At 36.3% G+C, this 27,803-nt stretch overlaps 3 protein-coding genes across 5 annotated transcripts; 1 reads left to right on the plus strand and 2 right to left on the minus strand.

The window, feature by feature from the left end:
* Nucleotides 1–5,435: 5,435 nt before the first annotated feature.
* Nucleotides 5,436–11,278, minus strand: pkd1l3 (polycystic kidney disease 1-like 3). Its single transcript, XM_059537018.1, has 10 exons — nucleotides 11,182–11,278; nucleotides 10,920–11,098; nucleotides 10,151–10,285; nucleotides 9,580–9,782; nucleotides 8,988–9,178; nucleotides 8,760–8,895; nucleotides 7,766–7,961; nucleotides 7,274–7,490; nucleotides 6,190–6,274; nucleotides 5,436–6,106 (listed from the first exon to the last, which is right to left on the minus strand). Exons 1-10 carry the CDS (start codon nucleotides 11,275–11,277, stop codon nucleotides 6,060–6,062), a joined length of 1,485 nt encoding a protein of 494 aa, XP_059393001.1. The 5' UTR covers nucleotide 11,278; the 3' UTR covers nucleotides 5,436–6,059.
* Nucleotides 11,279–14,390: 3,112 nt separating this feature from the next.
* Nucleotides 14,391–17,883, minus strand: LOC132113100 (polycystin-1-like protein 2). The gene is made up of 10 exons (XM_059520930.1): nucleotides 17,706–17,883; nucleotides 17,429–17,541; nucleotides 16,974–17,036; nucleotides 16,369–16,503; nucleotides 16,145–16,248; nucleotides 15,947–16,064; nucleotides 15,495–15,623; nucleotides 15,076–15,295; nucleotides 14,743–14,924; nucleotides 14,391–14,654 (listed from the first exon to the last, which is right to left on the minus strand). Exons 1-10 carry the CDS (start codon nucleotides 17,848–17,850, stop codon nucleotides 14,391–14,393), a joined length of 1,473 nt encoding a protein of 490 aa, XP_059376913.1. The 5' UTR covers nucleotides 17,851–17,883.
* A 1,798-nt stretch (nucleotides 17,884–19,681) lies between these two features.
* On the plus strand, nucleotides 19,682–26,661 carry dhodh (dihydroorotate dehydrogenase). Of its 3 annotated transcripts, none has more exons than XM_059537020.1 (9): nucleotides 19,682–19,774; nucleotides 20,360–20,572; nucleotides 21,600–21,799; nucleotides 23,505–23,587; nucleotides 23,846–24,033; nucleotides 25,557–25,670; nucleotides 25,763–25,916; nucleotides 26,036–26,195; nucleotides 26,277–26,661. In XM_059537020.1, exons 1-9 carry the CDS (start codon nucleotides 19,757–19,759, stop codon nucleotides 26,359–26,361), a joined length of 1,215 nt encoding a protein of 404 aa, XP_059393003.1. In that variant the 5' UTR covers nucleotides 19,682–19,756; the 3' UTR covers nucleotides 26,362–26,661. The 3 variants fall into 3 exon arrangements, with proteins under 3 accessions (XP_059393003.1, XP_059393004.1, XP_059393005.1); XM_059537021.1 differs by having other exon boundaries at nucleotides 23,849–24,033; XM_059537022.1 differs by lacking the exon at nucleotides 26,277–26,661 and having other exon boundaries at nucleotides 26,017–26,152.
* Nucleotides 26,662–27,803: the final 1,142 nt, after the last annotated feature.

Here is a 27,803-nt window from a genome sequence, read left to right on the forward strand (position 1 = left end):
GTAATAATAATCTTCTAACGTTACTGTTTTTCTCGATCTGTTTATTCTGCACTCCAAATGAGACTTCCCCCACAAAACTGCAAGATCTCTGAAAACGTATATTGTTCATGCCATATTTGCATTTTTATCATTTTAAGCAAATTGCACGTGTTTTGCCATGTGTGCACGTGTAATACAATTATTGCACGATGTATATATGCACATGGCAAGACGTACATTTTTTTTCTCACACAGATTTTCTCAGTAAATTTTTACCTACTGTTGGAATAAATTCAGTGTGATTCACAATAGCATTAAACTAGTCAAAACTGAGTCAGTTTCAACAAAGTAGAGCAAAACATTTTGACCAGCACAGCTCTCATGATAATGAAAGAAACCTTGATATTACATATTTCAGTGTTGTTATATAAATTATATTGCAATTTATTTTTTGTGTGTATAATATAGGCTAATTATTCCTTCAAAAAAGCCTTATCAAATACTGTCATCTGAGGGATTGCGAGGGACATTGATTATTTTGGCAGAAAAACTTCTTTAAAAGGGCTCAGATTGCCACATGCAAATTATTCCTGGCGATTCGTTCCATTACTACAGTCGTGGCCAAAGGTTTTGAGAATTACATAAATATTGGAAATGGGAAAAGTTGCTGCTTAAGTTTTTATAATAGCAATTTGCATATACTCCAGAATGTTATGAAGAGTGATCAGATGAATTGCATAGTCCTTATTGTCAAGGTTACTGAGGGAGAGGACCCAGATGCAGAATTAACAAAGGACGTTTATTGACAATTTAGACAAAGTACGATAGGGGGGAGTGTCTTGAACAGTCCAGACAGTAGAATAGGGCATACAACAATGTAGCAGGCAGATGGGGGAATGACCGCAGAGGGGGCCCTGGGTGACAACCGAGTGCAGGACTGTAGAGGAGGCTGTGCAAGGGACCAGACCACAGCACCAGGAACCAAGGGCACTTGGCTATGGAGGTGAAGCCACACACGTCAGACCTCCAGGCGGGGAGACCCAGTGGCCAGGGAGAAAGCAGCAGGCAAGACAGGAACAGACAGAACTCACAAAACACTAGACAAGACTTAAGATAACAAGAGAACAATAATAATAATAATAATAAACAAGGGCAAAAAGTCAGACAAGAATGCTATGACCTAGAAACAAGGTAAAAGGGGAACTAGAGAAATAACACAAGCTAACTAACTAAAGTTAACTAAAAAGGTAAAGAAACAAATACAAAACAAGAGTTCTAGAAATAACTGGAAAAACTAACCAAGAAAATAACTCAAAGGGGAAAATAAATACTTTAAAGAACAAGTCAAACTCACGAGAAAATAAAAAATGAGATCCAAACAAAAAGAAACACTTAAACTAGACTAGAATAAACAATGACAAGATAAACTTAAACTAATAAATACCAGACAAGGAAAAACTATATATATAATCTATACTATAGTATAGATTAGCTAGCAAGCTAAGCAAACACTAACTCACGTACAAAACGAACCAGCAACCACATGAGGGAAATGATCACAATAAATAGGAAGGAAAGCACACAAACACTAGGTGAGAACAATCAATTAATGAGCACCAAACAAGGACTAAACAAGGGGGCGTGGTAATGGGAAACAAGGTGGCAGGACGAAAGGAGCACATGGCCAACATAAACAGAGACACAGCCATGTGGTCATACACAGGGAAAACAGAGAAACACAAAACAAAGACAAAATAGACACAGCTGCCAGGGCAGAACCCTGACAGTACCCCTCTCCCAAAGGACGCTTCCTGGCGTCCAAACTAGGCAAACAAGTCCAGGGGGGTGCAGATGTCGCAGGACCAAAGCAACCAGGCAGCACATGAGAGGGGGTGGGAGTAAGTCCAGGGGTGTAGCCTGACAGGGCAGAACTGAAGGCAGTAGGCATGGTTTGAGTATGGTTAAAGCCTCGCCGCAGAGAAGACGGGGCCATAGGGATACGGGTGGTGGCATAAGTAGAAGTACTGACTGGCTTGACAAGGGATGGCTTGAAAGTGGTAGGTGAAGTGGGGAGTTCTGGAGATTTGGAGGTTGGAGTATGGTAAGGTACCCCTTCCTTAAGTCGGACTGGATCAGGAATGAGTGCTGGGACTGGCCTTGAAGGCTCTTGGATTGAATCTGTAGCAGACTTTGACAGACTCTGGAATGAAGCAGACTCGGGAGCTGGAGCCGACAATGGAGCGGGTTCAGGGGCAGACCCTTGACCTTCCACAGGAGCTGCAGAACTGCCCTCCAGGACCTCTGGAATGGACTCCGGAATAGGTTCTGGACTGCCCTCCGGGGCTACTGGAACAGACTCGTGAGTGGATTCTTGACCATCCTCAGGGGCTGCTGAGCTGCCCTCCCAGGCTACTGGAACAGACTCGGAAGTGGATTCTTGAACGCCCTCAGGGGCTGTGGAACTGCCCTCCCAGGCTACTGAAACAGACTCGGAAGTGGATTCTTGACTGCCCTCGGGGGCTGCTGAGCTGCCCTCTGAGGCTACTGGAATGGACTCGTCAGTGGACTCTTGACCGCCCTTGGGGGCTGTGGAATTGCCCACCGGGGTGAGAGTTACATCTTGTCCGCCTTCGGGGGCTGTGGAATTGCCCGCTGGGGCCACAGAGATTGGAGTCCTCTCTGGGCTAGACACAGGGGCTGGAGCCGACACTGGAGTGAGCTCTGGGGCTGGCTGCTCGCCAGTTATTGTTCTTCCATTGTTAACCATGGTGACCTGCAAAGAAACGCGTGCAGCCATCATTGCGTTGCATAAAAATGGCTTCACAGGCAAGGATATTGTGGCTACTAAGATTGCACCTAAATCAACAATTTATAGGATCATCAAGAACTTCAAGGAAAGAGGTTCAATTCTTGTAAAGAAGGCTTCAGGGTGTCCAAGAAAGTCCAGCAAGCGCCAGGATCGTCTCCTAAAGAGGATTCAGCTGCGGGATCGGAGTGCCACCAGTGCAGAGCTTGCTCAGGAATGGCAGCAGGCAGGTGTGAGCGCATCTGCACGCACAGTGAGGCCAAGACTTTTGGAAGATGGCCTGGTGTCAAGAAGGGCAGCAAAGAAGCCACTTCTCTCCAAAAAAAAACATCAGGGACAGATTGATCTTCTGCAGAAAGCATAGTCAATGGACTGCTGAGGACTGGGGCAAAGTCATATTCTCCGATGAAGCCCCTTTCCGATTGTTTGGGGCATCTGGAAAAAGGCTTGTCCGGAGAAGAAAAGGTGAGCGCTGCCATCAGTCCTGTGTCATGCCAACAGTAAAGCATCCTGACACCATTCATGTGTGGGGTTGCTTCTCATCCAAGGGAGTGGGCTCACTCACAATTCTGCCCAAAAACACAGCCATGAATAAAGAATGGTACCAAAACACCCTCCAACAGCAACTACTTCCAACAATCCAACAACAGTTTGGTGAAGAACAATGCATTTTCCAGCACGATGGAGCACCGTGCCATAAGGCAAAAGTTATAACTAAGTGGCTCGGGGACCAGAATGTTGAAATTTTGGGTCCATGGCCTGGAAACTCCCCAGATCTTAATCCCATTGAGAACTTGTGGTCAATCCTCAAGAGGCGGGTGGACAAACAAAAACCCACTAATTCTGACAAACTCCAAGAAGTGATTATGAAAGAATGGGTTGCTATCAGTCAGGATTTGGCCCAGAAGTTGATTGAGAGCATGCCCAGTCGAATTGCAGAGGTCCTGAAAAAGAAGGGCCAACACTGCAAATACTGACTCTTTGCATAAATGTCATGTAATTGTCGACAAAAGCCTTTGAAACGTATGAAGTGCTTGTAATTATATTTCAGTACATCACAGAAACAACTGAAACAAAGATCTAAAAGCAGTTTAGCAGCAAACTTTTTGAAAACTAATATTTATGTAATTCTCAAAACCTTTGGCCACGACTGTACAGTAGATAGAGAGCAGTTTGGACAGCTCCAGCCAGTGTTGCCAAGTCCACGGTTTTCACGGCTTTAACACTGTTGCCGCGGGTTGTTTTTCATGTCCGCGGGTTCTATAATGTGATATTTAGCCCCTTAAATGCGAACTTTACTAGGGAAACCCCACCAGAAACTTGCATTTTACCCCATCAGAATGTGACTTTTAACGTGGGATCCCCTTCAAAACGTGATTGGGCTAGTCTTGAGTAGCAATTTGGGAGGGCTTTGTTGTGAAACCTGGCAACCCTGGCCCCAGCTCTCCCGTTCTTGTCTGAAGGGGAGGATGAGGTGCACAGAGACAGGGACACGGGACATGGGACACAAACCCACTGCCTTGAGTGTCCCTTCAGGATCTAACCTCTGTGAAGTATAAACACACAGACCCAGAGGAGATTTCAGAGGCCAGGCATAGTGAGAGAGCGTCAGCATGTGACTGCGAACAAGTGTGGCCTGAAGCAAGACACGGCTGAGATGAGTGCATGTACAAGTGAGGCAGTGACACACCTTCCTAAAAATAGTGAGCTGAAGAAAATGTTTCAGAAGCATCGTCAACTATTAATCCTGTTTTTTTTTAAAAAGGTCTTGCGTTGCCAGTACCAGCTAAATGTTTAATGGCTGATTTAGAACATTTCACAGTTTTCAGCCACTGAAACTTTAGTATTATCTATAGATAATGATTTTACCGATAGAAAATTTGTAAATGAGTAAATTATGACTGTGCAGAGTCTTTGTATATGATAACTATTACGTGGTGCATGATATATTTGAATTTTTATTTACAATTTTCAACTAACCTTAAAACAGACTTTGTAGTTAATTGTGTTCAAATGCTTATTTTTATCGTCACTATTTTTCAAACATGTAGCTATGTATTTATTTATCTATAGAAATAAGTCTCTTATGCTCACCATGGTGGCATTTATTTGATCAAAATATATATAAAAAAAAAATCAGTCATATTTTGATCTATTACAGAATTTTTAGCAGCCATAATTTCTGTCTTCAGTGCTCAAAAAACATTTAGTATTTTTATGAATGTTGAAAACTGCTTTTCTTGCTTTATTTTTTTTGTTGCGTAACATTTAAAAATGTGTACTAAGATTTTTCCTTTCTTCTTTCTTTCTTTCTTTCTTTCTTTTATTTATGAAGAAGAAATTAGTCATTTTATATTCAGAAGGGATTCATTAAAATTTTATTTATTACATTTTATTTATCCATTCATTCGTTTTTACATTTATTAAATTGTTAATTGTTAAAAATGCTTAATACTTTTTACAAAAAATATTAAGCAGCAAAAACGTTTCAACAGTATTGTGTATTTGAATATTGTTGATCATAATAGCACTGAACGTCAAATATATTTTGATTGATACACTGAAATGCATTGGAAAATAACTTATTTATTGAAGTTATACTAAAATACATTTTATAGAGTTTATAAATTACATAAACTGAGACATAATAGTGAGAATATTCAGTGTTTTTAAAAAAAATTTAGTATAGTTTCAACATTGACACTGACCTACCCCTCATACTGAGATGACATTAAGCAAAGCTCAACAATTACAGCAGACACACTGCAGTACTATTTACTCAACAGTTACCAAAATGTGAGTGAAATGACAATATGCTATTGTAGTACGTTAACCAAAAAATGCAATGTATAGAAAGACACTTCCCACCAAAATGTAAATATGTTCATGTATGACATTAATGCCATAATCTATTAGAAAACCCTTTTTTTCTGATTTGATCAGAAAACAAAAAGTAAAGAAAAACTTAAGTATGCTAAACTATACACCATTATTTTTGTAACAGTATAGACTAAATCAATAATATGTAACTATATTTTGAGACAAAGACCTGTACACAATAATAATTACTAAAATATAAACCTGAAATATAAAGTCTGCCTACACAAATGGATTATAATCTGCAAGAGACAGTGAGACGCCAGTCATTTGCATAGACATGGAAATGGCATATCATCTGTTCCCAACACCAAAATCTAGAATAAAATTGTGTGAGTTTGATGGCGTCTCAAATCAAGCCTCCTTCTTTACAATTTGAGTCCGAGGTGAGATGTAATCAGGATATTGACCTCCCAGCATATTTCTCACATTTTTCCTTTTGCTCTGTAAAATGGCATTAGAGAATTAATGAGAACACTGTTTGATATTGGCAGAGACAAAGTTCTTTTTTTGGTGCGTGTTCTCACCCTGCAGGAGCAGTTCAACCTCCTCGTTGTTCTCCACAGCTACTGGCCTCAGGATCATGGCGAAGAAGATCGCCACAAATATGACCTGTCACCCATAACAGTTAGGAGGAGAAATCACACATGAGATCTCAGTTGTTTCTCCTAGACATCAGTGTGATTAAATAGAGAGCAGACTGAGACTGTAAGTTCACCCAAAAATACAGAACACATTATTCATTTACTAGTCAACATCACTCGCGTCATTCTACACCTGTATGACTTCCAGAAAACAAACAAAAGGAGACATTTTGAAGATAGTTCAAGCTACTCCTTTTCAAGAAGTAATAGCATACCACTGTTAAAAAGAGATGCACTGAAATTTAGTGAATGTTCACTTGTAGTGTACTTAAAATCTTAAAATGACATCGAATAATAAAATCACAACGAATAATACATTTCATTATATAAAATTACACTTAAGTGTATGTAAAGATTTCTTTACCCACTGTTCAAAAGTGCTCTTTAAAGTGCATTATGTTTTAATAATATTTTGCTACATTTTAAAGAAGTACACTTTTTAATGTGTTCACTAACATACTAAAAGACATGTAAAGTACTTGATTATAATTTTTAACTGTAGTATGTTATTCAACGTTACAAGGTTTAGAGGTTCATTCATATATTTAAAATGTATTAAATTCCAGCTTCGTCATTTACAAATAGTTTGTTAAGTGTAAATATATTTCAACAGAAATTACATTAAAGTATACTTTAGTTTACCATTAATGCTTGCTTTGACACAATACATTTTTAAGCTCTGACAGAGATTAAGTTTTGACAAGTTTTTTTCACACAAAGCTAATTTATGGGTTCAGAAGGCTTGGATGTCCAGTCCACAAACTAGCCAACTTTTATGGTGCTATTTATCCAATTTTTTTGGTCTCACTGTGTGCTGTTGTTGTGTGAAAGAGAAAAAAATGGTATATGAACATTCTTCAGTGTTCCTTTTGTTTTCCAGGAGAGAATGACAGACATTTGTCATTTTTAGGTGAGCTATTCCTTAAAGTCTCTACTTATCTTGAGAAGAAGACCCACTGGTTCTTACCTTAAGGGGCTGCAAGATGAAGATGCTTTGGACGAGAGATAATGTAAGAGTGATCACCCACTGTATGGAAGACTCCCTTCCATACTGGAAGCCATAAAACAGGGTAAAGAAGGTGGAAAAACCACTCATGGCAAAAAGCAGGAACCAACCAACAAAGACAAACCACCAAGGCAACCACCAACCCTGCTTCTTCTGCTGTACTTGCACAACTGGTTGGCTGGAACAACAATGACAAAAACAAAATCTGTTTTAACAGAAGAAACAGGATTCTGCCAACAAGAACATCTGCTTATTGAATATTTCAAAGAACCAGCTCTAGCAGTTGTTGTGTTGAATTGATACTGATAGTGAATTACAGACTAGAAAATACAAAGAATGTAAGATTATAAGGAATATGGAAGGACAAAGAGATCATAAAAGGTTTCTTGTAAAAATGAATAATCTTTTTAATACATGTACAATAAGAGTATGTGCAGAGGTGACAGTCCTGACCTTTGGGGAGCGTGCTGGAGAGTAGCCATTTCAGCCTTCTTCAGCAGGACACCGACTGTCCCACGTGCCTGCCGAAGCTCCTCGTTTAGGAAAAAGCCCTTTTCTCCCACATGCTCCAGCAGGTTAGAAATGTGGCTCAGTGAATAGAAGACAAAGCGGCTGCAGTACGACCAGTGAGGATCACCAACATTTTCCACTGAAAGAGAACACACAACAGAGCTATGATGTACAATACGTACAATACATTTTTTTTTTTTAAATATTTCTGATGAAGGATTCCTTAAAATTAAGCATCATGCCACATTAGAGAAGAATATATTTAAAGTTTACATTTTCATTGTAGTCCTTAATTTTGCAAAATAGCTCAAATTAAAATAAACTTGAAATAGAAATACTTAAACTTGATTTATTTTAGTTTAACTAAACTTTTAAAACGTTTTAGTTATAACTATATGTGTGTGTGTGTGTGTGTGTGGCTCTGGAGAACCAAACCAGTCTTAAATTGCTGGGGTATATTTGTAGCAATTATAGCCAAAATACATTGTATGGGTCAAAATTACAGATTTTTCTTTTATGTCAAAAATCATTAGGATATTAAGTAAATCATGTTCCATGAAGATTTTTTGTTTTTTTAATTTTATACTGTAAATATATTAAAATGTATTTTTTGATTAGTAATATGCATCGCTAAAGGCGATTTTCTCAGTATTTAGATTTTTTTTTGCATCCTCAGATTCCAGATTTTCAAATAGTTGTATCTCGGCCAAATATTTTCTATCCTAACAAACCATGACAAAATTGATAAAACATGGAAATAAAAATGGAGAATATAAAATAAAAACTAATTCAAAATATGAATATAAGCTCTTATAGAATCACAATGATACTAAAATAACACTGATTTGTTTTGAGTACATGTATCATTAATAAAAGACACTGACATAATGCTAAATATTAGGAACACATAGAAAAGAAATAATACTCATCAAGCAACCTTGCATAATCTGAAGGACATCATTCACTTTATTCAGGGCCCAGAAAAGATCGCCACTGGTCTCCGGCCGTATCTCTTTGGCAGCCAGCATGTTTTTCGGGCTTTTGCTCAGATGATTTAACAGGTCTATGGTTTCCTAAGAGTATAGGAACAGAACATTCACTTACAATAATATAAATGTGCATTGTTGCAGCAATTATCATGCTTTGGAAATACTTCTGCAAGAACCTTTATGATAGAGTTCATAGAAACAGCATCAGCTGGTGTTGTTTTCTTGGAGGTGCCATCCTTCTCTTTGTTCAGGAGAATGCGTGGCTTGATATGTCTGAAGATAGTAATGATCAGGATGTTGATGGGGAACATGAAAAGGCCACTCTCTATTGCCACCATGAACTCCTGCCATGTCAGTGCAAAAGAGCCTGTAATATCCAACAAAATATTTTGTGTACATTTATAAAAGTAAATACTATTATTAGGGCTAATTCACCCAAAATGAAAATTCTATTACTATGGAAGTCAATGGCTACAGCAGCTCTCTAGTAGTTACTTAAAAAACAGAAGAAGGAAATTCATGCAGGTTTTGAACAAAATTTTAATTTAGGCAACTATCCCTTTAACTAACTAATATTATTTTGCATTCTTAAAAAATATATATTTATATGCAATAAGCAAATGAACAAGACCTGCTCCCTCAAAGCATGACTCTCTCAAACATGACACATTGCATTAAAAATACCCGAGTGGTGTTGAGAGTGTGGCATCGCATTTGTGCATTACATAATTTTAAAAAATGAAAAATGCCACAGGGAAGTTTTCTGACCTATCTTTAGAAGGACAGGAGAGTCTTTATCAACAGGAAGGTTCCAGAACATGATGTTAATGGCCATGGTGCAGAGCAGCAGAGACATGCAGCAGGACACTCTCTGAACACGTGTGAAAGGACTGCGCCGTGGGGGGTCCACGATTGACACCCAGATGTGCTCATCCCGGAAGCCAGAAGATGTCCGGGTCTGGAAGATATTGCTGGGATGGGGGTTGGTAGGGAGGGTAAATTATTATCTAATAGAACTTCTCTAAAGCTTGGCAGTTTCTTGTTGTTTTAAATGCATATAGAGAATGTTGAACTGAATATAATAGTGATATTATTTTCATAAAACAAAAAGTCATTTACATTTCAGATCAAAATGTTCTAAATCTTCTAAATCTAAATGAAACCAAACAATAATGTCCTGAGTGTAATTTCTTGGTCACTACATCATTCCCATTCTGCCAATTATGCTATTTCATCATTTGGATGACCTTACCGGTACTATTCAAACACGTGTTCAAACGTTTGACTTGTAGTGCAGGTATAGCTTTAATTTTTAGATTGTAGAAGTTAAAGGTTTTACCCAAAGCTTGCAACTTCATTCATTTTAGCTGAGTTGAAGGTCCTCTTGCATATTTCACCTCTCAGCCACGTGGAGCACAGAAAGTGTGTGACCTCCTGCGTCTGTAAATCCTGCACCAAGATTCTGTCCAAGTACCTGAAGGAACATTTTGCGATGTGAGACATATGCAACCTCATTCATTCATATGCATACCTCCCTTCACCCATCACTTCATAGTTCAGGGTTGTCCAGTCCTGCTCCTGTGGGACAGTGTTATGCAACCTTCCCAAACACACTTTCTTAGATGTTTCTGGTAATGTTAAAGCCTTTGATTAGATGGTCCAGTTGTGTTTGATTAGGATTGACGCTAAAAATTGACAGGATTGGACACCTCTGCCATACATTAAGGAAGAATTTTGAAAGTGAAATTAGCTTCTTTAATGAAATCAGAAATCATTCTTTGATTGAAAGCTAGTCTTACATTATCAGATAAAGAATAAGGTGAGTTTTCAAGATCTATCACTTGTCAAAAACTATCATGTGACCTTATAGATTCAGTACTCTTCTATATTTAAATGTGTTTATTTATTATGGAGTTATTTAGTTTTATTTAAATACACATTTTAATCGTGTTTTAATCATGCACTTGTTTGTGACTTTAATTGTGAACATTAAAAAGGAATAATAAACAACATAAAATCCTCGCCTCATTTTAAAGTATACTCTGTTTCTGCCTTGCTATGCAAAAATACGAAAAAGCATGCAAAAGCCGGGACAAGTAGACACTCACCAGTCAGGGCTTCCACCTGAGTTGTCATGCGATATGTCAATGCTCTGCAGTTCTCCAAGAGAGAAGGGCACACTGAGCAGGAACACATCCACCCCTCCCCTCTCAAACACTGGCTTCTCAGGGTCGGACAAATTGTAATGTTCACTTTGCCCTTCTTTGAATTGGAGGGTCGTCATAACCTGACAAAGAATTGAATTAAGCACCTTTTAAACATATCAAAGTTGAGAAGTGAAAACAAGCATATAGACACAGTGTGTTTCACCTTGGCAGTGGTGCCAGCTCCTCTTCTGTGGCCTGTTTGCACATGCACAAGGTAGTTGTACATGGCACATGGATGGTTGTCCTCCAACAGAGTCATCTTACGCTGTGGACACAGGTATTTTAGGGATATTTATCAAGGATATTAGTGTATCAATGGCAATGGATGCAGTGGAATCAATTTGGGATTGAAATTCTATTATGCATCAACATATTTAGATAAAATCATACCCTGGTAAAATTAAGAAATCATCTACATTTTATTTAAAAGTGGTGTCTTGTTTCCTAGATTTCGAAACTCACTGAGGACATCAAGACACAGTAAACAAACATCTGAAACTTTGATGCACAAAACAAAGCAACCTATTTAATAACATATTTCTTAACATCCTATACTGTACGTAGTGCTCTAGAACTCTTTGTAGATTCTATTAAACTGAAACCAGTATCCTGAAACCTTTTACCTGTAGATAATTTACCATTTAGTCTAATTAATTCTAGTTTGTCTTTAAGGATGATTTGTGACATAAGTAAAGCATACTGTTTTAAGTTAAAGACTATGTGATGTGGTGACTGAAGAACAGACTTCTCTTCAGAAGATCAAATGACCATTATATTTTACTTGGAAATGCACTTTTAACCTTTAATCATCCTTTGGGGTCAAAATGACCCCAATGGATTTTTCCTTCATTTTTTAAAAGTGTTACCTTCATCGCAGGGGCATGAAACTCGGTGACATTTCCTAAATAATCTATCTAAACATGCACAAAAAAACTGGGCTTGATTTGGTTGTTCTAAAGGTGTGTAAAAAAAAATTTACCTTTTAAGGTCTTTGGAAATGAATGGGAAAATGCAAAAAATGACTTTTTAAAATTTTGTTTGTCAAAAAAATAAAACTAAATCCATTATAAATCTGAAAATTTCTACAAATAAACCAAGATCTGGTCCTAGAGCATAAATAAAAAGTAGAACGAACTTTGTATCTCATACACACACACACACACACACACACAAACACACACATGTATGTGACTGCAACAGAGAGCATTTTTACAGAAATTGGCAAATAAAATTAACTAAACTGGCATAAATCTAAAATTTTTTACATTTAATTCAAGGTCTGGTCCTAGAGCATAAACCCAAAGTGGAACAAACTTTCTATCTCATACACACACACACACACACACAAACATACGTATGCCACTGCAACAGAGAGCATTTTTATAGAAATTGGCAAATAAAATTAACTAAACTGGCATAAATCTAAAAATTTTTACATTTAATTCAAGGTCTGGTCCTAGAGCATAAACCCAAAGTGGAACAAACTTTCTATCTCATACACACACACACACACACACACACACACACACACACACACACAAACATACGTATGCCACTGCAACAGAGAGCATTTTTGTAGAAATTGGCAAATAAAATTAACTAAACTGGCATAAATCTAAAAATTTTTACATTTAATTCAAGGTCTGGTCCTAGAGCATAAACCCAAAGTGGAACAAACTTTCTATCTCATACACACACACACACACACACACAGACACACACACACAAACATACGTATGCCACTGCAACAGAGAGCATTTTTATAGAAATTGGCAAATAAAATTAACTAAACTGGCATAAATCTAAAATTTTTTACATTTAATTCAAGGTCTGGTCCTAGAGCATAAACCCAAAGTGGAACAAACTTTCTATCTCACACACACACACACACACACACACACACACACACACAAACATACGTATGCCACTGCAACAGAGAGCATTTTTATAGAAATTGGCAAATAAAATCAACTAAACTGGCACAAATCTGAAAAATGTCACATATGCAACATGGAACAAGCTTGTAATATATATTCTATAATATTCTGCTTGTTCTTTCACATGTTTATTAGCCATGTGATTTATAAAAAAAGTTGTTCTGTGTACCCTTCATTCCTGTTCATTACAGTTTATTGGTGCTGTTGTTTTGTATTATATTGGTTTATTTACTTTTAAAATTCATCTTGTTCTAAAATCTCTTGTTCTAAAAAAATAAATAGTTGTTGATAAATAATTTTCTGAAATAAATAGTGTGTGATTACAATCATGTCATAGTGGTGACTTGTAATGTTTTTTTCAAATGTATGTATAATAATATGCAAAAGCAGATAATTCAAAATATATTAGAAAACAACAACAAATTCTAACTCTGACAAAACTACAGATTTTTTATGTATTTCAAAATGTTTAAATAAATATTCACAAAATATATATCATAAAGTTGTGAGGAGAAGTTGAAGCATCAAGAAAAATGAAGTGAAAATGAATGAGTCTCTATAGCACTCTAGTGGATACATGTGGCCATTGCACTTTAATTCCTAACCCATAAGAAATAAAGTTTTTTGACTAACCTTTAGATGGCAGTATTCTATCCCTAACACATAGAGCAATGTCCAGAAACTATTTAGATTTAATTAAGATCATCATTTAAGTGATTTTTTCTTTAAAAAATCATTTTTCGTGAGCCAATTTATGGCCTAGTTATGTAATTGTGCAGTAAATAGGTAAAAAACTTCAAAATTTCCACAAAAACACAGCATAAATGTATAGTTGAGAAGTAAATAAAAAAAATGATATATAGTTTTCCATATAAAAAATTTATATTTCCTTATGCAATCGCTTTTTAAAAGTTTGGGGTAAAAATGACCCCAAAGACTTTGTGTTGTCCTTTTTTAGGAGTGATTAAAGGTTAAATAAAAGGGAAATGTGATTTTACTTGTTAGCTCAATTAGGAAAAAGACATCTTCATATTCTGGGTCCGGATTCAAAACATTCTTAAAAATAGCATTCACAACTACCATTTTCTTCTTCTTCTTCTTCTTTTTTTTTCAAAAATACTTAATGTTCTTGTCTTTTTCCAAAGATAATATATATATATATACATATACATATACATATACATATACATATACATATACATATACATATATATATATATTATTATTATTATTTTTTTTAAGAAACAAGATTTAAATAATTGCTCTTGGGGTTATGAACATCTTTATCTTAAGGACATTTTTAACATTTAAAGTTTTTCTGTGAATCTGGCCCCCTATGTCCAAAAATGGCTTCATCATTCCTTTTTCCACTGTTGTATTGTCCATTAGGTGAAAACTCTAGGTTTGGTCATAGCACCTCATTCCTTAACATGTGTTAAGTAGGGGAGTAAATGTTAGTATACTGTACCGTTCTGAGAGCTTTGCGGTCTGCATACCAGGCCCACATTAGAACCACCAGATATAGGGCAAAGAAGCAGCTGAGTAAAACCACCACTATATAGTTCTCATTTACTGTGTTAAACAAAGCTGCTGTCTGAGACAAATCAACTTGGTTGGGCATCACGAAGAAGGAGCTCCCAAAGAATGTTGTGTGGTTGCACAAACAGTGATTAAGGTTCGGCATTGTTTTGTGACCAACCTTTGGATAGAGATGATATCACAAACATCATGAAAAGACTGTATATTAAATGTACAATATTAAATGAGCAACTATTATAGAGTTTTACCATGCAGCCCTCTCTACTCCAGGCTCCAAGATTGGTATCCCAAAACAGGCACTTGGTTACAAAAACTGAGACTTTAAAGGTCAGCATTTCACTTTGTGAGTAATGAGTTGGTAATACTGCCACCTTCCAGGCCCCCTCAATTCCCTTTGTCATTTCAGGGGTGATCAGCCAGCGATAATTGTCTGTTGCACAAAAATAAAAATAAAATATATATAATAAATAAAAATTGGGGGGAAAGGATAATCTCATGATGATAATCTTTATCTCTCACTAACAGTAGCAGCAGTCTTTGAATAATGCATGTGAACTTTTCATTTTATTCATTTATTTTACCTTTGTAGGTTATATTAGTGCTTTGATTCAAATAGGTGGCGTTTGCCTCCTCTGGCGGGTGCAAGGTAACACTGAGAGTTCCGTTTCGATTTGGCATTGCTGTAACAACCACAGTCACATTTGCGTCTGTGATGTTGAATGTCGAGGTGACAGCGAACCCTGGTTTCCAGGTTATATCTACAACTTTAGGTTCAGGGGCTTCAGGCCGAGGCAGATATATCTGTACAGACAGAATCATCAGTAGCTAGATAATTCAATAAAAAATTGTAAAGCTCTTATCACACTGCTCATTGTTTCAAAGCAGCTTCACCGAGAATACAAATCTCATAGTGCAAGTCAAATGCTTCTGTGTTCAATGTTCACATATTTGAAATTGATAAAGTAAGCTCAGTATGGTTCTCTAACTAATTTGTTTTCACCTCAATGTACTCTGACAGATCTGAGAATTTGATTGGAGAGCTTCCATTCTGCAAAGAAAAGCTGCAAGTTGCTCCAGTGATGCTTTCGTTGGACTTGGTTTCCAATGGATTCTCTTTAAATTGGAAGAGCTGGAATTATAAAGTTTTTATCAGCTTCAAAGCATGATCATGACTGTGAAATGACTGGTCTATAATGGTCTATTTTTGACAGAAGAGGGGTTAAAAATAATAAGACTGCTTGAAACATGTCAGAAAGCATGTCCTTTGTCTCTTTTGGAATAATGTGCACTGATGAATCAAGCACAATAAGACCAGGAATATGTACTATACTAAGAAAGTAAATGGAATTGATTTAGTTTTTAGATTGACTACTGTAACAGATATTAATATTTACATTTTTGAAAATAAATATGTAGCTGATTTTATGACTTTGGACTTTGATGTTAGCAAACCTGCACATTGATATTCCCAGATGGCAGCTGTCCAGTCATTGCACTAAGAGATGGCAGTTGGCAATATCCTCCATCTACTGAGCCAATGGCTTTTCCACCCAGAGTTCTTGAATCTTGCCTATGGAGACACAGCTATACATTAAATACAAGCCATTGCATATGATAATATCAGCCAGTAATCATTCAACTAATAATGACCTTGTGACATAAAGAGTGCCTGTTGGAAGTTCCCTGACAAGGTTACTGTTAACAGGGAGAGCATATGCGTAAATGTGGCTGGCAAGAGTGATGAGTTCCTCAAACTGTTCAGAAAAATAAATAAATAAATAAATATTCAGAGTTGAAAAGCTATAACAATGTAAAGCATTTGTCTAGACATAATCAGCCCCAAAATCAATTGATTCATTGATAACTTGACTTACATCATCCATGTTGTCAGGACACTCTTGTGTGTACAAAAGAATGGCCGCAGTGCTGTTCATAATTTCCGCAAGCTGGTCTGGACTCACTGTAGCACTCATTTGGAGGTGATCATATATGTTTTGCAGGTATTTGATCTATTCAATAAAGAAGTTATAGAGAACAATTTACTCATATTCTGATTTTATGTGTTCCTAGGTCAACCTATTTTGTTGACCCTGGAACATTTTAATAAAAAAATTTAGTCTTGACCATATCCCTGCACCTAAACCTAACCTTAACCATGAGCAAACCCTAAAAACAGAGGAAATGATTCACAAAAACTATAAACTGGTTCTTCAAATCTGATCACAATGTTGTTCCAGGGGCAGCACAGATGTTGATCCAGGAACATGTTGCACTTAGTAAAACCAGATTCTGCAACAAAACAAGCTACATCGATACATCAATGAAAATGATTTCTATACTATTATTGAATATTTGAAAGGCCCATTACAAATCTGCTAAGCTGAAAAAAAAAAAAATACTTCAGCCTGATTATTAATTAATATATGCAATTATGTAATGTATTACTAATTAATTTTGTATAATATAATGCTTGAATCACCTTATTTTCTTTTGATAGTACTTCTGTTGTTGTCTCCAAATCATTCAACATTGTTTTGGCATTCTGCAAGATTGACAAGAAGGGTTAAAATGATCACGAGTTCATGAATTGTTGTAGAGATTTTAATTTACTCTGTATGCCAACTCTTTTAAATTCTTCCTACCTCCATTTTTTTATTCGATGATATTATTCACAGAGCTTTTGATTAGAAGTAGTTAACTTCTTTACAGTAAACCAGTTCAAATGAAAGACATTCATTACGGTATATAACATGGTCTTGTATATCACTAATTTCTACAATGAAATTGATCTTTGTTCTTTTAGCTTTTTCATACCATTATCCCAAACTCTACCTTTCCCTTTCCCCATAATTTCCAAGGCCTGCTGTTCTGATGAGGCCACTTTACGGAAATAAATCATAGGACTATATTCTTTTACTGAAAAAGCTCACCAACCTGTATAAGCTGAGCAGTGTTTCCTATAGTGTTTCCCAGTGCCGTCAATATGTCAGTAAGACCTCTGCGGCTCCTTTTGTTTGCTTTACTTGATGTCAGATGTGTATTTAAAACTGTAATGGCATAACTACATTACATTCTGTTCCATATTTAAAAGAAATCATGTAGTAGGCGATCCCTCAATTCTGTGTTCAAGTTCAGTTATTCTGATTCACATCATCAAACAATGTTGTTTTATGTAATGTTTGTGTTGAGGAGAGGTGATTTGTTTCTGTACCTTGCGTGCAGAGGGAGCTAAAGCTCACGCTGCAGTCGGGTGTGGTCACCAGCTGAAATGAATCTTTGACCATATAGGTGCAATCTAAGTGATCTTTACTGACATAGTCATCATTTTTAACAGGGGAATAGGAGACAGGTTCCATTCCTGTAAACACACACAAACCTATATAAAAAATCTCCATGAAAGATATAGTGTCAGTTATTTCATTGCCATAAACTCTTAAGTTCTTTAGTCGCTCTTTACACCTCCTTAGGATCAGCAAAGAATATTTGTATAGAAATCTTGAGTTGTATTACTACATGGTTCTTTGGAGATTAAAGCTATTTTTGAGATTACATAATATGTTCTTCAAATAATAACATTGACTTCTATTTTCATATAGCATCAGGCCTTATTGGCACTAACTGAACCTTTATTTTTTTAGGCAAAGCAATATGTTATGAACAGAATGATACCTGCTAAAATACGCCACTAACATCAGTTTGCTCAGCCTAATCAAATGAATTTCTTCATACAAACTCCAGGAAGCGATTGGAATACCAAACTTGGTCACACTTTAGTTTGGTTCTCACTATTAACTACTAACTTTTGCCTCAATAAACTCAGAATTTGCTGCATGCTAATATGTATTAAAGTAGCTGTTCAGTTTAGGTATGGGACAGATATGTAAAACATGGCCATGCAGAATAAGTGTTTTATAAGTAATAAATATGAATGCTAATAATAACTAGTGAGAATTGGTCCCTAAATTAAAGCGTTTCCCAAAACTTAAATCAAAAGTTCTCTTGAGACAAGATGCTTTTTACATTTAACACCATCTATCAGCACTTCCTATTATAGGCACAGGTTTGAATTTACTTGTTATATATAAGGGCAAAGAGGTATAGACAACCTACAGATAGAAAACTGTGAAGTTTACTCACGACTGATGGAATTTTTATAGATCAGCTTCTGACTGACCCACCACGGTCCAGTTTCTGTGGACTGGGTTTGTATGAGCTCCTTAATCTCAGCATTCAAGTCCCTCAGAAGATGTCCCCCTTGTTTTTCACAGCTCTCATGGGCTTCAGCCCACGGCATGAGTTCCCGAACAAACTCATACGCTATTCCCCCATGAATTTTCAGAGTTCTCCTGCCATAATCTTCTTTCTCATATCCACTTTCTTCTGATTCATCATTACAAGTTGTAAGCGGCATCAAAAAAATTGATATCCAACAATAAACAAGCACTTGCTTTGAGAAAGCCATGACTGATAATGCAACTTTCAGTCTAGGAAAGTTTGTGTGGACTAAAAAACAGGGAGCCTACGTACATCTTAGGCAAATCTGAAATCTCACTTTGTGAAAACAATGAATGTGAACTAACTTGATTAGGGAAATGGGGGCAGGCACTCAAATACATGCAAAATCTGACTTTAAACCAAGACTCTCCATTCCAAAAGCCTCTAATACAGTGTTGTCCATGATCACAGATTTGAGAAATAAAGACATTTTGATTATAAGTCAAATTATAATTCATAATGTCATTATCTGTATCACTAATTGCTTAACACTGTATAACAGAAATATAAGTAAAAACACACTGTAAAAGTAGGCCTAGGCCCTCTTTGGCAATAATGATGGTTATTCTATGGAATTTCTTTAGAACAAAATAAAAATTAAAAAGTTATGGAAGTTCTGTCTAGTCCTAAAACATGCAACATTTTAATACTTCGAAAAATATATAATTTTAGTACTAAATGTATTAAGTAATAAAATATTTGTTAAAAATATTATAATTGTAGCCTATATGCCTATTACACGTCTCCTTTTTACCCAGCGTGGAACATACACTGTGCTTAAAATTGTCAAAATTAACATTGTTAAATGTTATTCCAGTAATTCCACTCAATTAACTGTTTATATCACACCTTTAGCTATGTTATAACACGTATCTCAAATTAATTTCGCTCTCAGGGGCTCGCCTCTTCTTCATTCTCGCGAGTTTTCGTTCAGGAAGTGAACAGCGAAGCGCTGCGAACACGTTGTTTGGATGTTAAACAACACTCATGGCGGGACGACTGAAGGTGAATAAAGCAATGCATCGCTGTTCTTTGATAAAGTTTTCTGTTTTTTAAAGTGTCGCCGGATCAAGCAGAGCACGCATTTACAGATACACAAGTGGCAGTTTTTGTTGTTTTTGAATCAGCTCTCGATTTTCCCAGTTTGTGTGTAAAGTTATATAAAATCACAGAAGACCTCTGTAATCCCTGAAATCAGGAGAAAAGCCTCAGTTTTTTGACTGCTATGGTAACTTTAAATGCATTATAAAAAAGAAAAGATAATATATTTTTTTCAAATAGTGACATTCAGTACTGTGGTATTTCATGGGATTATATCACCCTTGTTCCATAGTGCGGACCTAAGATTTTTTTTAAAGGTTTTATGGTGGTAAGACCGTTTTCAAATGTCGTTTTAGTGGATATTTACATAGCCTGTAATATATGCACATTTCTTTGATAAGTCTACATATTCCGTTTTGAGCTTGAGTGCACGTTTAGAGTGTGTGCTTGGGCTTGTTTCTTTTAAAATGGGGCACTATCTTTTTGATGACACTGTAGGACAAAAGTGTGGTCTCTTGTTGCTTAAGTATCCTCTCTTGATCTTTGCAGAAACAAGCGAAAGATGCCTTAAAGATCATAGGATGTGGCAGTGCCCTGTTCCTGGGATACCTCACAGCCTCCGGGGACGAGCGTTTCTATGCCAGTGCTCTCATGCCTGTGCTGCAGAGGATTGTGGGAGCAGAGACGGCTCATGTCATGGCTGTTCGGGTGATTGGTCTTGGACTTGTGCCTTACAACAACTACAAGGACCCAGCCTCGCTGGTCAGTGTGTTAAATATTTGTGATAAATTGCTAAATGGATCCTTTTCACAGATTGATGATGCATTTTCATAATTATTAACATCATAAATCTAGTTTTTTAGATGTGCATTTTTTCATATTTTAAAGGAATAGTTCACCCAAAAATGAAAATGCTCTCATTAATTACCCTCATATTGTTCCAAACCTGTAAGACATTCGCTCATCTTCGGAACACAGATTAAGATTTGCGGTTGATGCTGCTGACATTGAAACTGTATGCGCTAAGTCTGTTTACGTGCAGAGGAATGCACACGCAAGATATTGGTTTGTTTGAACTCAGAGGGAGTGTCAGCCACATTAAAAAAAAGTTAACAGTTTAAGTCATTTGTGGATTAATGCGTATTGGAGACGTGAACCGTTTAAAATGATTCAGTTCGATTTGGTGAACTGGTTCAAAAAGATCCCGTTACATCGAATGATTAGTTCACGAACCGGATATGACAAACTGCTTTGTTTTGAACTCTCTCACAACAGACACGGAAGAGAACACAATGCTGAATAAAGTCGTAGTTTTTGCTATTATTGGACCAAAATGTATTTTCGATGCTTCAAAAAATTCTAACTGACCCTCTGATGTCACATGGACTACTTTGATGATGTTTTTCTAACCTTTCTGGACATAGACAGTAGTCCGTACACACAGCTTCAATGGAGGGACTGAGAGCTCTCGGACTAAACCTAAAATATCTTAAACTGTGTTCGGAAGATAAATGGAGGTCTTACTGGTTTGGAATGACATGATGGTGAGTTATTAATGACATAATTTTGATTTTTCGATGAACTAACCCTTTAAGATATATTTTTGCTGTAATTATGGCGTGGTTGTCCATGTACTTGGCCATGTAGTGTATGAACATTATACTGGCCACTCTAGATAATAGTATATATAATTGAATAACCTGTATCGGTTTCTCACTGTTAGCTAGTCAGGAAATTGTTTGTCTTTTGATATTTCAAGGGAAAAGTTTTTCACATTTATTTCCATCAGGAAGTGCATGTGATGGGTCAAAAGTTCCAGAACCCAGTTGGGTTAGCAGCAGGCTTTGACAAGCATGGTGAGGCTGTGGATGGCCTCTATAGACTGGGCTTTGGTTTCGTGGAGGTGGGAACTGTAACCCCAAAGGCGCAGGATGGCAACCCAAAGCCACGTGTATTTAGACTGGAGTCAGACCAAGCCGTCATTAACAGGTATGGGTACATTTCTGCTAAAAAGACGAACCAACTGTTATATGTCTCCAAGCTCTCAGAATATATATCTTTGGGTTGTCTATAGCCACCTCAGTAAACTTCACATTCTCCTTCAGCATAAATGAGTATACCCCTCTCAGAATTAATCAGTTATTCTTAATTTAGAAGACATTAGGATTATTTGGAGATATAATATTCAAATAAGTCTGCTTGATCAATTACCAAAAAAGCATTTCAGAATTTAAAAGCTATTAAAAGAATGCATGTTTCATCTTACACATTAAGGTGCGGAAGTTAAATACATGGTTGTTGTCCATACCAGAACTACTGTAGCAAAAGCAGAATAATATCATTTTAATCTTATCTACAAAATATAGTCTTGTGGGGATCCATACTCTGGTCTCATGAGAAGTTCCTGGTTCCCACATTGAAGTTCAGTGGTTGTAAAGCTCTTATTTGAGTCTTGAAGGTGAGAGGGACTTGTTCTTTGTCATTGCTGTCATGAATTCACACACTGTGTGATGTAATTAAAAAACTGGAGACAGAAGATGTTACTGTGTCCTCATTTTTTTTCAGCATAACAATGACTAAACACATTCTCCCAATTGGAAAAACCTTCTGTGGACAAGTATTTCACCCAACTCTTAAGCTCTCTTAAGCAAATGTAGGGGCATTCTGCAAAGGCAGATTTATGTTTTTAAACTTGCTGTATGTTTTTTAATATTTCTGAAACTTCACTTCAAACCGATACATGTGCTTTTTCATTAATATTCAGTGAAAGTTAATTTTTTTTTTCCAAATGCAAAATATTTGAAAGTATATTGAATATGCTTGAACTTCATCTGAATTTTTGGCTGGACAAGTTTTTCTGTGTTATAAGTGAATAATGGAAAGAATGTCTTTGGTGTGTTAAACTGTTAACATTAAACAATAAAAGATATAATTGATATCAGTCGCACACCAATATCGTCAGCCAGTGTTGTGTACAGATTCTTCACAGGCATTCAAACAAGGGTGGAGTCCCTCCGGATGGAGAAAATGAGTGGTGTTTATCCATGTTGCAGGTTTTGAATGCCAAATGCTGCCTTGCCATTTGAAAGTGGTAGTTTGGATTCAAGCTTTGGATTCAAGCTCTTTCAAGCTTGTGATTCGAACAAACCCTAACCTACATATTAAACTGTATAACTTTTTATGCCACAGTTTGAGCGATGGCTTCAGTTGTGATATTTTAAAAAGCAATTGTAAAAAGACACATAGACCTAAACTGATGGAGGGGTCTTTTGACTTTTGACTGCTATTCAAAAAGCAACTATCCAGAAAACCTTAATGACTCTTCAGAAAATGCAAATATATAATATATATCTTTTACATCTTATTCACTTAACTGGTACTTAATATCTGATACATGAATACTGTAGTATTACCATAATTCAGTGATGCCGTTAGATGGAAATACATTTTTTTTTCTTTTCTTTTTTTTTTCTTTCACGATGATCAAATTCCAGTGTCATGGAATCTACATGATACTGCAGTGAATACATTATACTGCTATCCTGGTGTGACCACAAACCATGGTAGTAACATGTTACTTTTATAAATGTAAAATACTTTTGTTTTGTATAATGCAAATATTTCACCAATCTTTCATGTATAAAAAAAAAAGAAAAAAAGGTATTATACCTTTCGTGCGGTTTGTGTATTTCAGATATGGGTTCAATAGTTGTGGCCTTTCTGCAGTGCAAGAAAGGTTGAATGGCAGAAAGAATATCCAGTCAGAACTTACAAAAGGTAAATAATAATCACAATTTCCTTTTAGTTGCATTTAATTTGAAGTTTATGTTGGGAATTAGGGATAAGGTTCCATTAGATTTTTTTCTTTCTTTTTCTCAAGACCTTAAACATATATCTTTACGTAACATAATTTCCCTTAATTCCTTGGAAATAACAAATGCATTCTGTACTTTTTCCTACTTATTTGAATACATCTGTTAAGACATGCCAGCAAAAGTCCTACTGCCCTGTAACAGCATAAATTTCGAATATCAGCAGGTAAACCTCTTGGCATCAATCTGGGGAAGAACAAGCTTTCTACAGATGCTGTGTCAGATTATGTGGAGGGAGTGCGGACACTGGGCCCTCTCGCTGACTACCTAGTAGTCAATGTTAGCAGCCCCAACACTCCTGGCCTTAGAGACCTACAGGGCAAGGAAGAACTGCGCCACCTTCTGGACAAGGTAGTTCATCATTTCAGTGATGAAGGCATATATAAAGTATATCACTTTTCAATTAAATATTCAATATTATATCTGTAAATTCAATACAGATACAGCGCCAATAGGTTTTCAAAAGTGATTATTTCTTAAATGGGTACGTGATATTTTAAAGGTGCTCTAAGTGATGTCACACATTTTTTAGGCCAAAACATTTTTTGTCACATCCAGCAAACATCTCCTCACTATCCGCTAGCTGCTTGTCCCCTGAACACACTGTAAAAAAACGGGGTCTCTCTAGACACCACAGGCTCCACAAACAACAAGAAAAACAAACTGGGCTCACCCGCACCACGAAACATAACAAACTGTTACAGCCAATAACCGACAAGAAAGATTTGGGGGTGGGGTTTGGGGGGGTTAGTGCGCGGATGAGGAGGAGGGAGGGTCTAGCTAGCCTCCGTTTTGTTTGACAACAATTTAAACGTCAACAAGAAGTTACGACTCCCGGCATCGCTTGGAGCACCTTTAAAATAATGGAAAAAAAAAAAAATATATATATATATATATAATATGAATAATATTAATATACTTTTCTTTTTAAAAAAAGGTAATATTTTAATATAAATATGAAACAAACACTTTTTTTGTTTATTTGTTTCATATTTCTATTCAAATATTACCTTTTTAAAAAAAGTATATTACTATTATTCATTAACTAGATTTTTGTAAAATACCAGATTAATTTTACACCTACTAGTAGAGATTTTTTTTTACTGTGCCCATATTTGTGCTACATTTGGTGTATATCAATGGCCAATATGTGTGTAAACTAAAAATTATATATAATTATTATTTTTATTATTATTATTATCAATAATTCTTTTGTAAGAAAACATTGTTACTGACCATCACCGAAGAAAGATACCAATAATGGTGAGCGTCTGAAAGCTAACCAGATAAACTGTGGCATGTTCTCAAATTTCTTATCATATCAAATCATAGCAGTAACAGAGTAAAAAAAAGGAAGTGATATGAAAAGGAATGAAGAGTTCAGATGTAAAAGCCTCTAAGTGCCATCTGAAATTTTTCTTCTAAAATGAGCATTTTTATCAGGCTTCTATATTAATGTTCGGCTGTTTCACTTTAATTGCATAGAAAAGGACCTATACATTGTCATAAGAGTAAAATCACTGAACCTAAACGTAGCAGGCAGCCTTATAACAATGCTCATTATAGAAGAAAATTTCTGATGGCATTTAGAGTCTTTTGCATCTGATCTCTTTAATTGCTGATTTAAGTGTTTAGTATATTTATATACTGCTGTTCAATTAGTCCTATATCGTTTCCATGATATCACTGCACTACAGTAAATCTAGATTTTGTATAAAAGGGAAAATGTTTTGCTGTTTCGTCAGATACAGGTTGCATCTTGCATTTAAAACAAATTAATCGCCAAAATGAGTTGTTGCTTTGTCCTGAGTGTTAGTCAGCTTTATATTTGTTAATTTTCCCCACTCTATCATTTGGTGTTGGTGGTTATTCAGGTGCTTAAAGAGAGGGATTCCTTGCGGAGTGAGAACCGACTGCCTGTGCTGGTGAAGATTGCTCCAGATCTTTCTACACAGGACAAGAAAGACATTGCTGAGGTCATCATGGAGGTCAGTCTTACTCTTCACAGGATAAACAGATTTTGTGAAAATTTTGTGCCCAATTCTTTTAGAAGATGGGAACGTTTTTGTATGTTTTTCAGGTCGGTGTTGATGGTTTAATGGTTTCCAACACCACTGTTTCCAGGCCAGACTCTCTAAAAGACCCAAATAAACATGAAATAGGGGGCCTCAGTGGTCAACCTCTGAAAGAGCTGTCCACTCAAACAGTGCGAGAGATGTACACATTGACACAAGGTACCCTTAAATGGTTTTTTGTCTTAATTTTAGTTTGTAGTTGGAATTTGGACTGATAGATTGAAATGTACAAAGTGGATTTGGTTAGTAAAGAAATAAGCTTTTGTGTGAGTTTGTAGGGAAGTTACCCATTGTTGGAGTTGGTGGCGTGGCCAGCGGACAGGATGCCCTAGATAAGATTCGTGCAGGAGCTTCTCTGGTCCAGCTCTACACGGCTCTAATATACAAGGGTCCGCCTGTAGTCAAAAAGATCAAAAGAGAACTGGATGATCTACTAAAGTGAGTATACCAGTGTTTTGTTCTTAGAAACACATTTAAAGGTATTAAACACGTTTGTTCCCGTTTTGTTTCCTTTTTTAGAGCGCAAGGTTTTACATGTGTAGCAGAGGCAGTAGGTGCTGATCATAGAGCGACAAAGAAAGCTGCCACAAAACCACAGACCTAAAAGCCAGGCTCACACACTGGATGTAATGTGTTGTCAGAGAGTTTTGTTGCTCATAATGCTTAACATTCTGCATTTACCGTTACACATTGGTCTCATTCCACTTTTTCTTTTAAGCAGTTTTGGAGTCATTTATGCTATGGTGACATGACTCATGCCTTCCTGGTGTTGTAAATTATTTCTTGGTAATGTAAACATGAGTGGCTAACATATCTGATATTTTATTCAAGAACTATATGAATTTGAATAAATGTTGTGAACTGCTTAAGTTTTTTGTATAAAAATATAATGCATTTGATTTCATTACATTTCTGAAGTTTTGATGACCATGATTTCCACAGGATGAGTTTTATATCGTTTTTATCTCTAGACCGTGACCAAATCCATGACATAAACTCCCAACCTCACTCAATTTCTGTGACGTACCATTAGATTTAACTAACTTTTCTCATAATCTTTTTGACTTTAAATTTAAAATGTTTGATATTGATAAACGTACAGTAGGTAGGTATCAGAGTAAGACGATTACCATAGGAAGCATTGCATTATGGTGTGCTTAAAATTTCAATTAAAGCAAATGTTGTACATGCTACAACTGTCAGGCAGACCAAGATAAATCCTATACTCTGTCGTAGCCAATTGAAAAAGGGATTAAGGTTTGCTTTAAGCAAAGTGATACCAATACACCCTTGGAGGGCAAGTGACTGACCAAATGACATTACAATAAAAATGGCATACTACTCTTAATGTTTATATAGTGTAATATAGTAGTACACAAGAAACACATATTTTCTGTTTGGAATCCATTAACTGGATGACGTTTGTCTAAATGTGCTTCGTAATATAAATGTCAAAAACTTTCTTATTACATACAGTTTCTGTATATCCTGGCAGCTGATATTCTTGACATCTCCTTAGATTAAATATGTATATAATATAGTAAATCTTACGTTTTTAAAGCGGTGTACATGAAAAATCAGTGTGCCCTGGAAAAGACATCAGGACTATATTAAGAACATTGTGCTGCAGCATGACCTGAAGGCCTTGAAATGTACAGAGGGAGCTGTATCAGAACTCTTCATGACATCTGTCCATGTACTGAAGCACAGTTGGGTTATGTAAGACTAGCTAGGTTACCACAGATGTAAGCTTGGAATGGCCTGCTGTGGCAGGGTCTGAAATGAGCAGTTCATATTCGAAAGCCTACTAATCACTGAGCTGAAGCAGTTCAGGAATGGAGTGGGGACAGGAGTGGAACAAAATATTTTTGAAACCATTGTGTGTTGGCAATTGGATGCAGTTATGATGTAACCAGTTTTTGGCTTTATTGAGGGGGCAATAATTTTTTTCACATAGATCAAAGATCAATTCAAATATATCTCTCAGTCCCATGAAAAAAATCTATAAGATACATGTTTTTATTACTTTAAATTGTAAAGTACTAA

The sequence above is a fragment of the Carassius carassius genome, chromosome 3 (genome assembly GCF_963082965.1).
Source record: "Carassius carassius chromosome 3, fCarCar2.1, whole genome shotgun sequence".
NCBI lineage: Eukaryota > Metazoa > Chordata > Actinopteri > Cypriniformes > Cyprinidae > Carassius > Carassius carassius.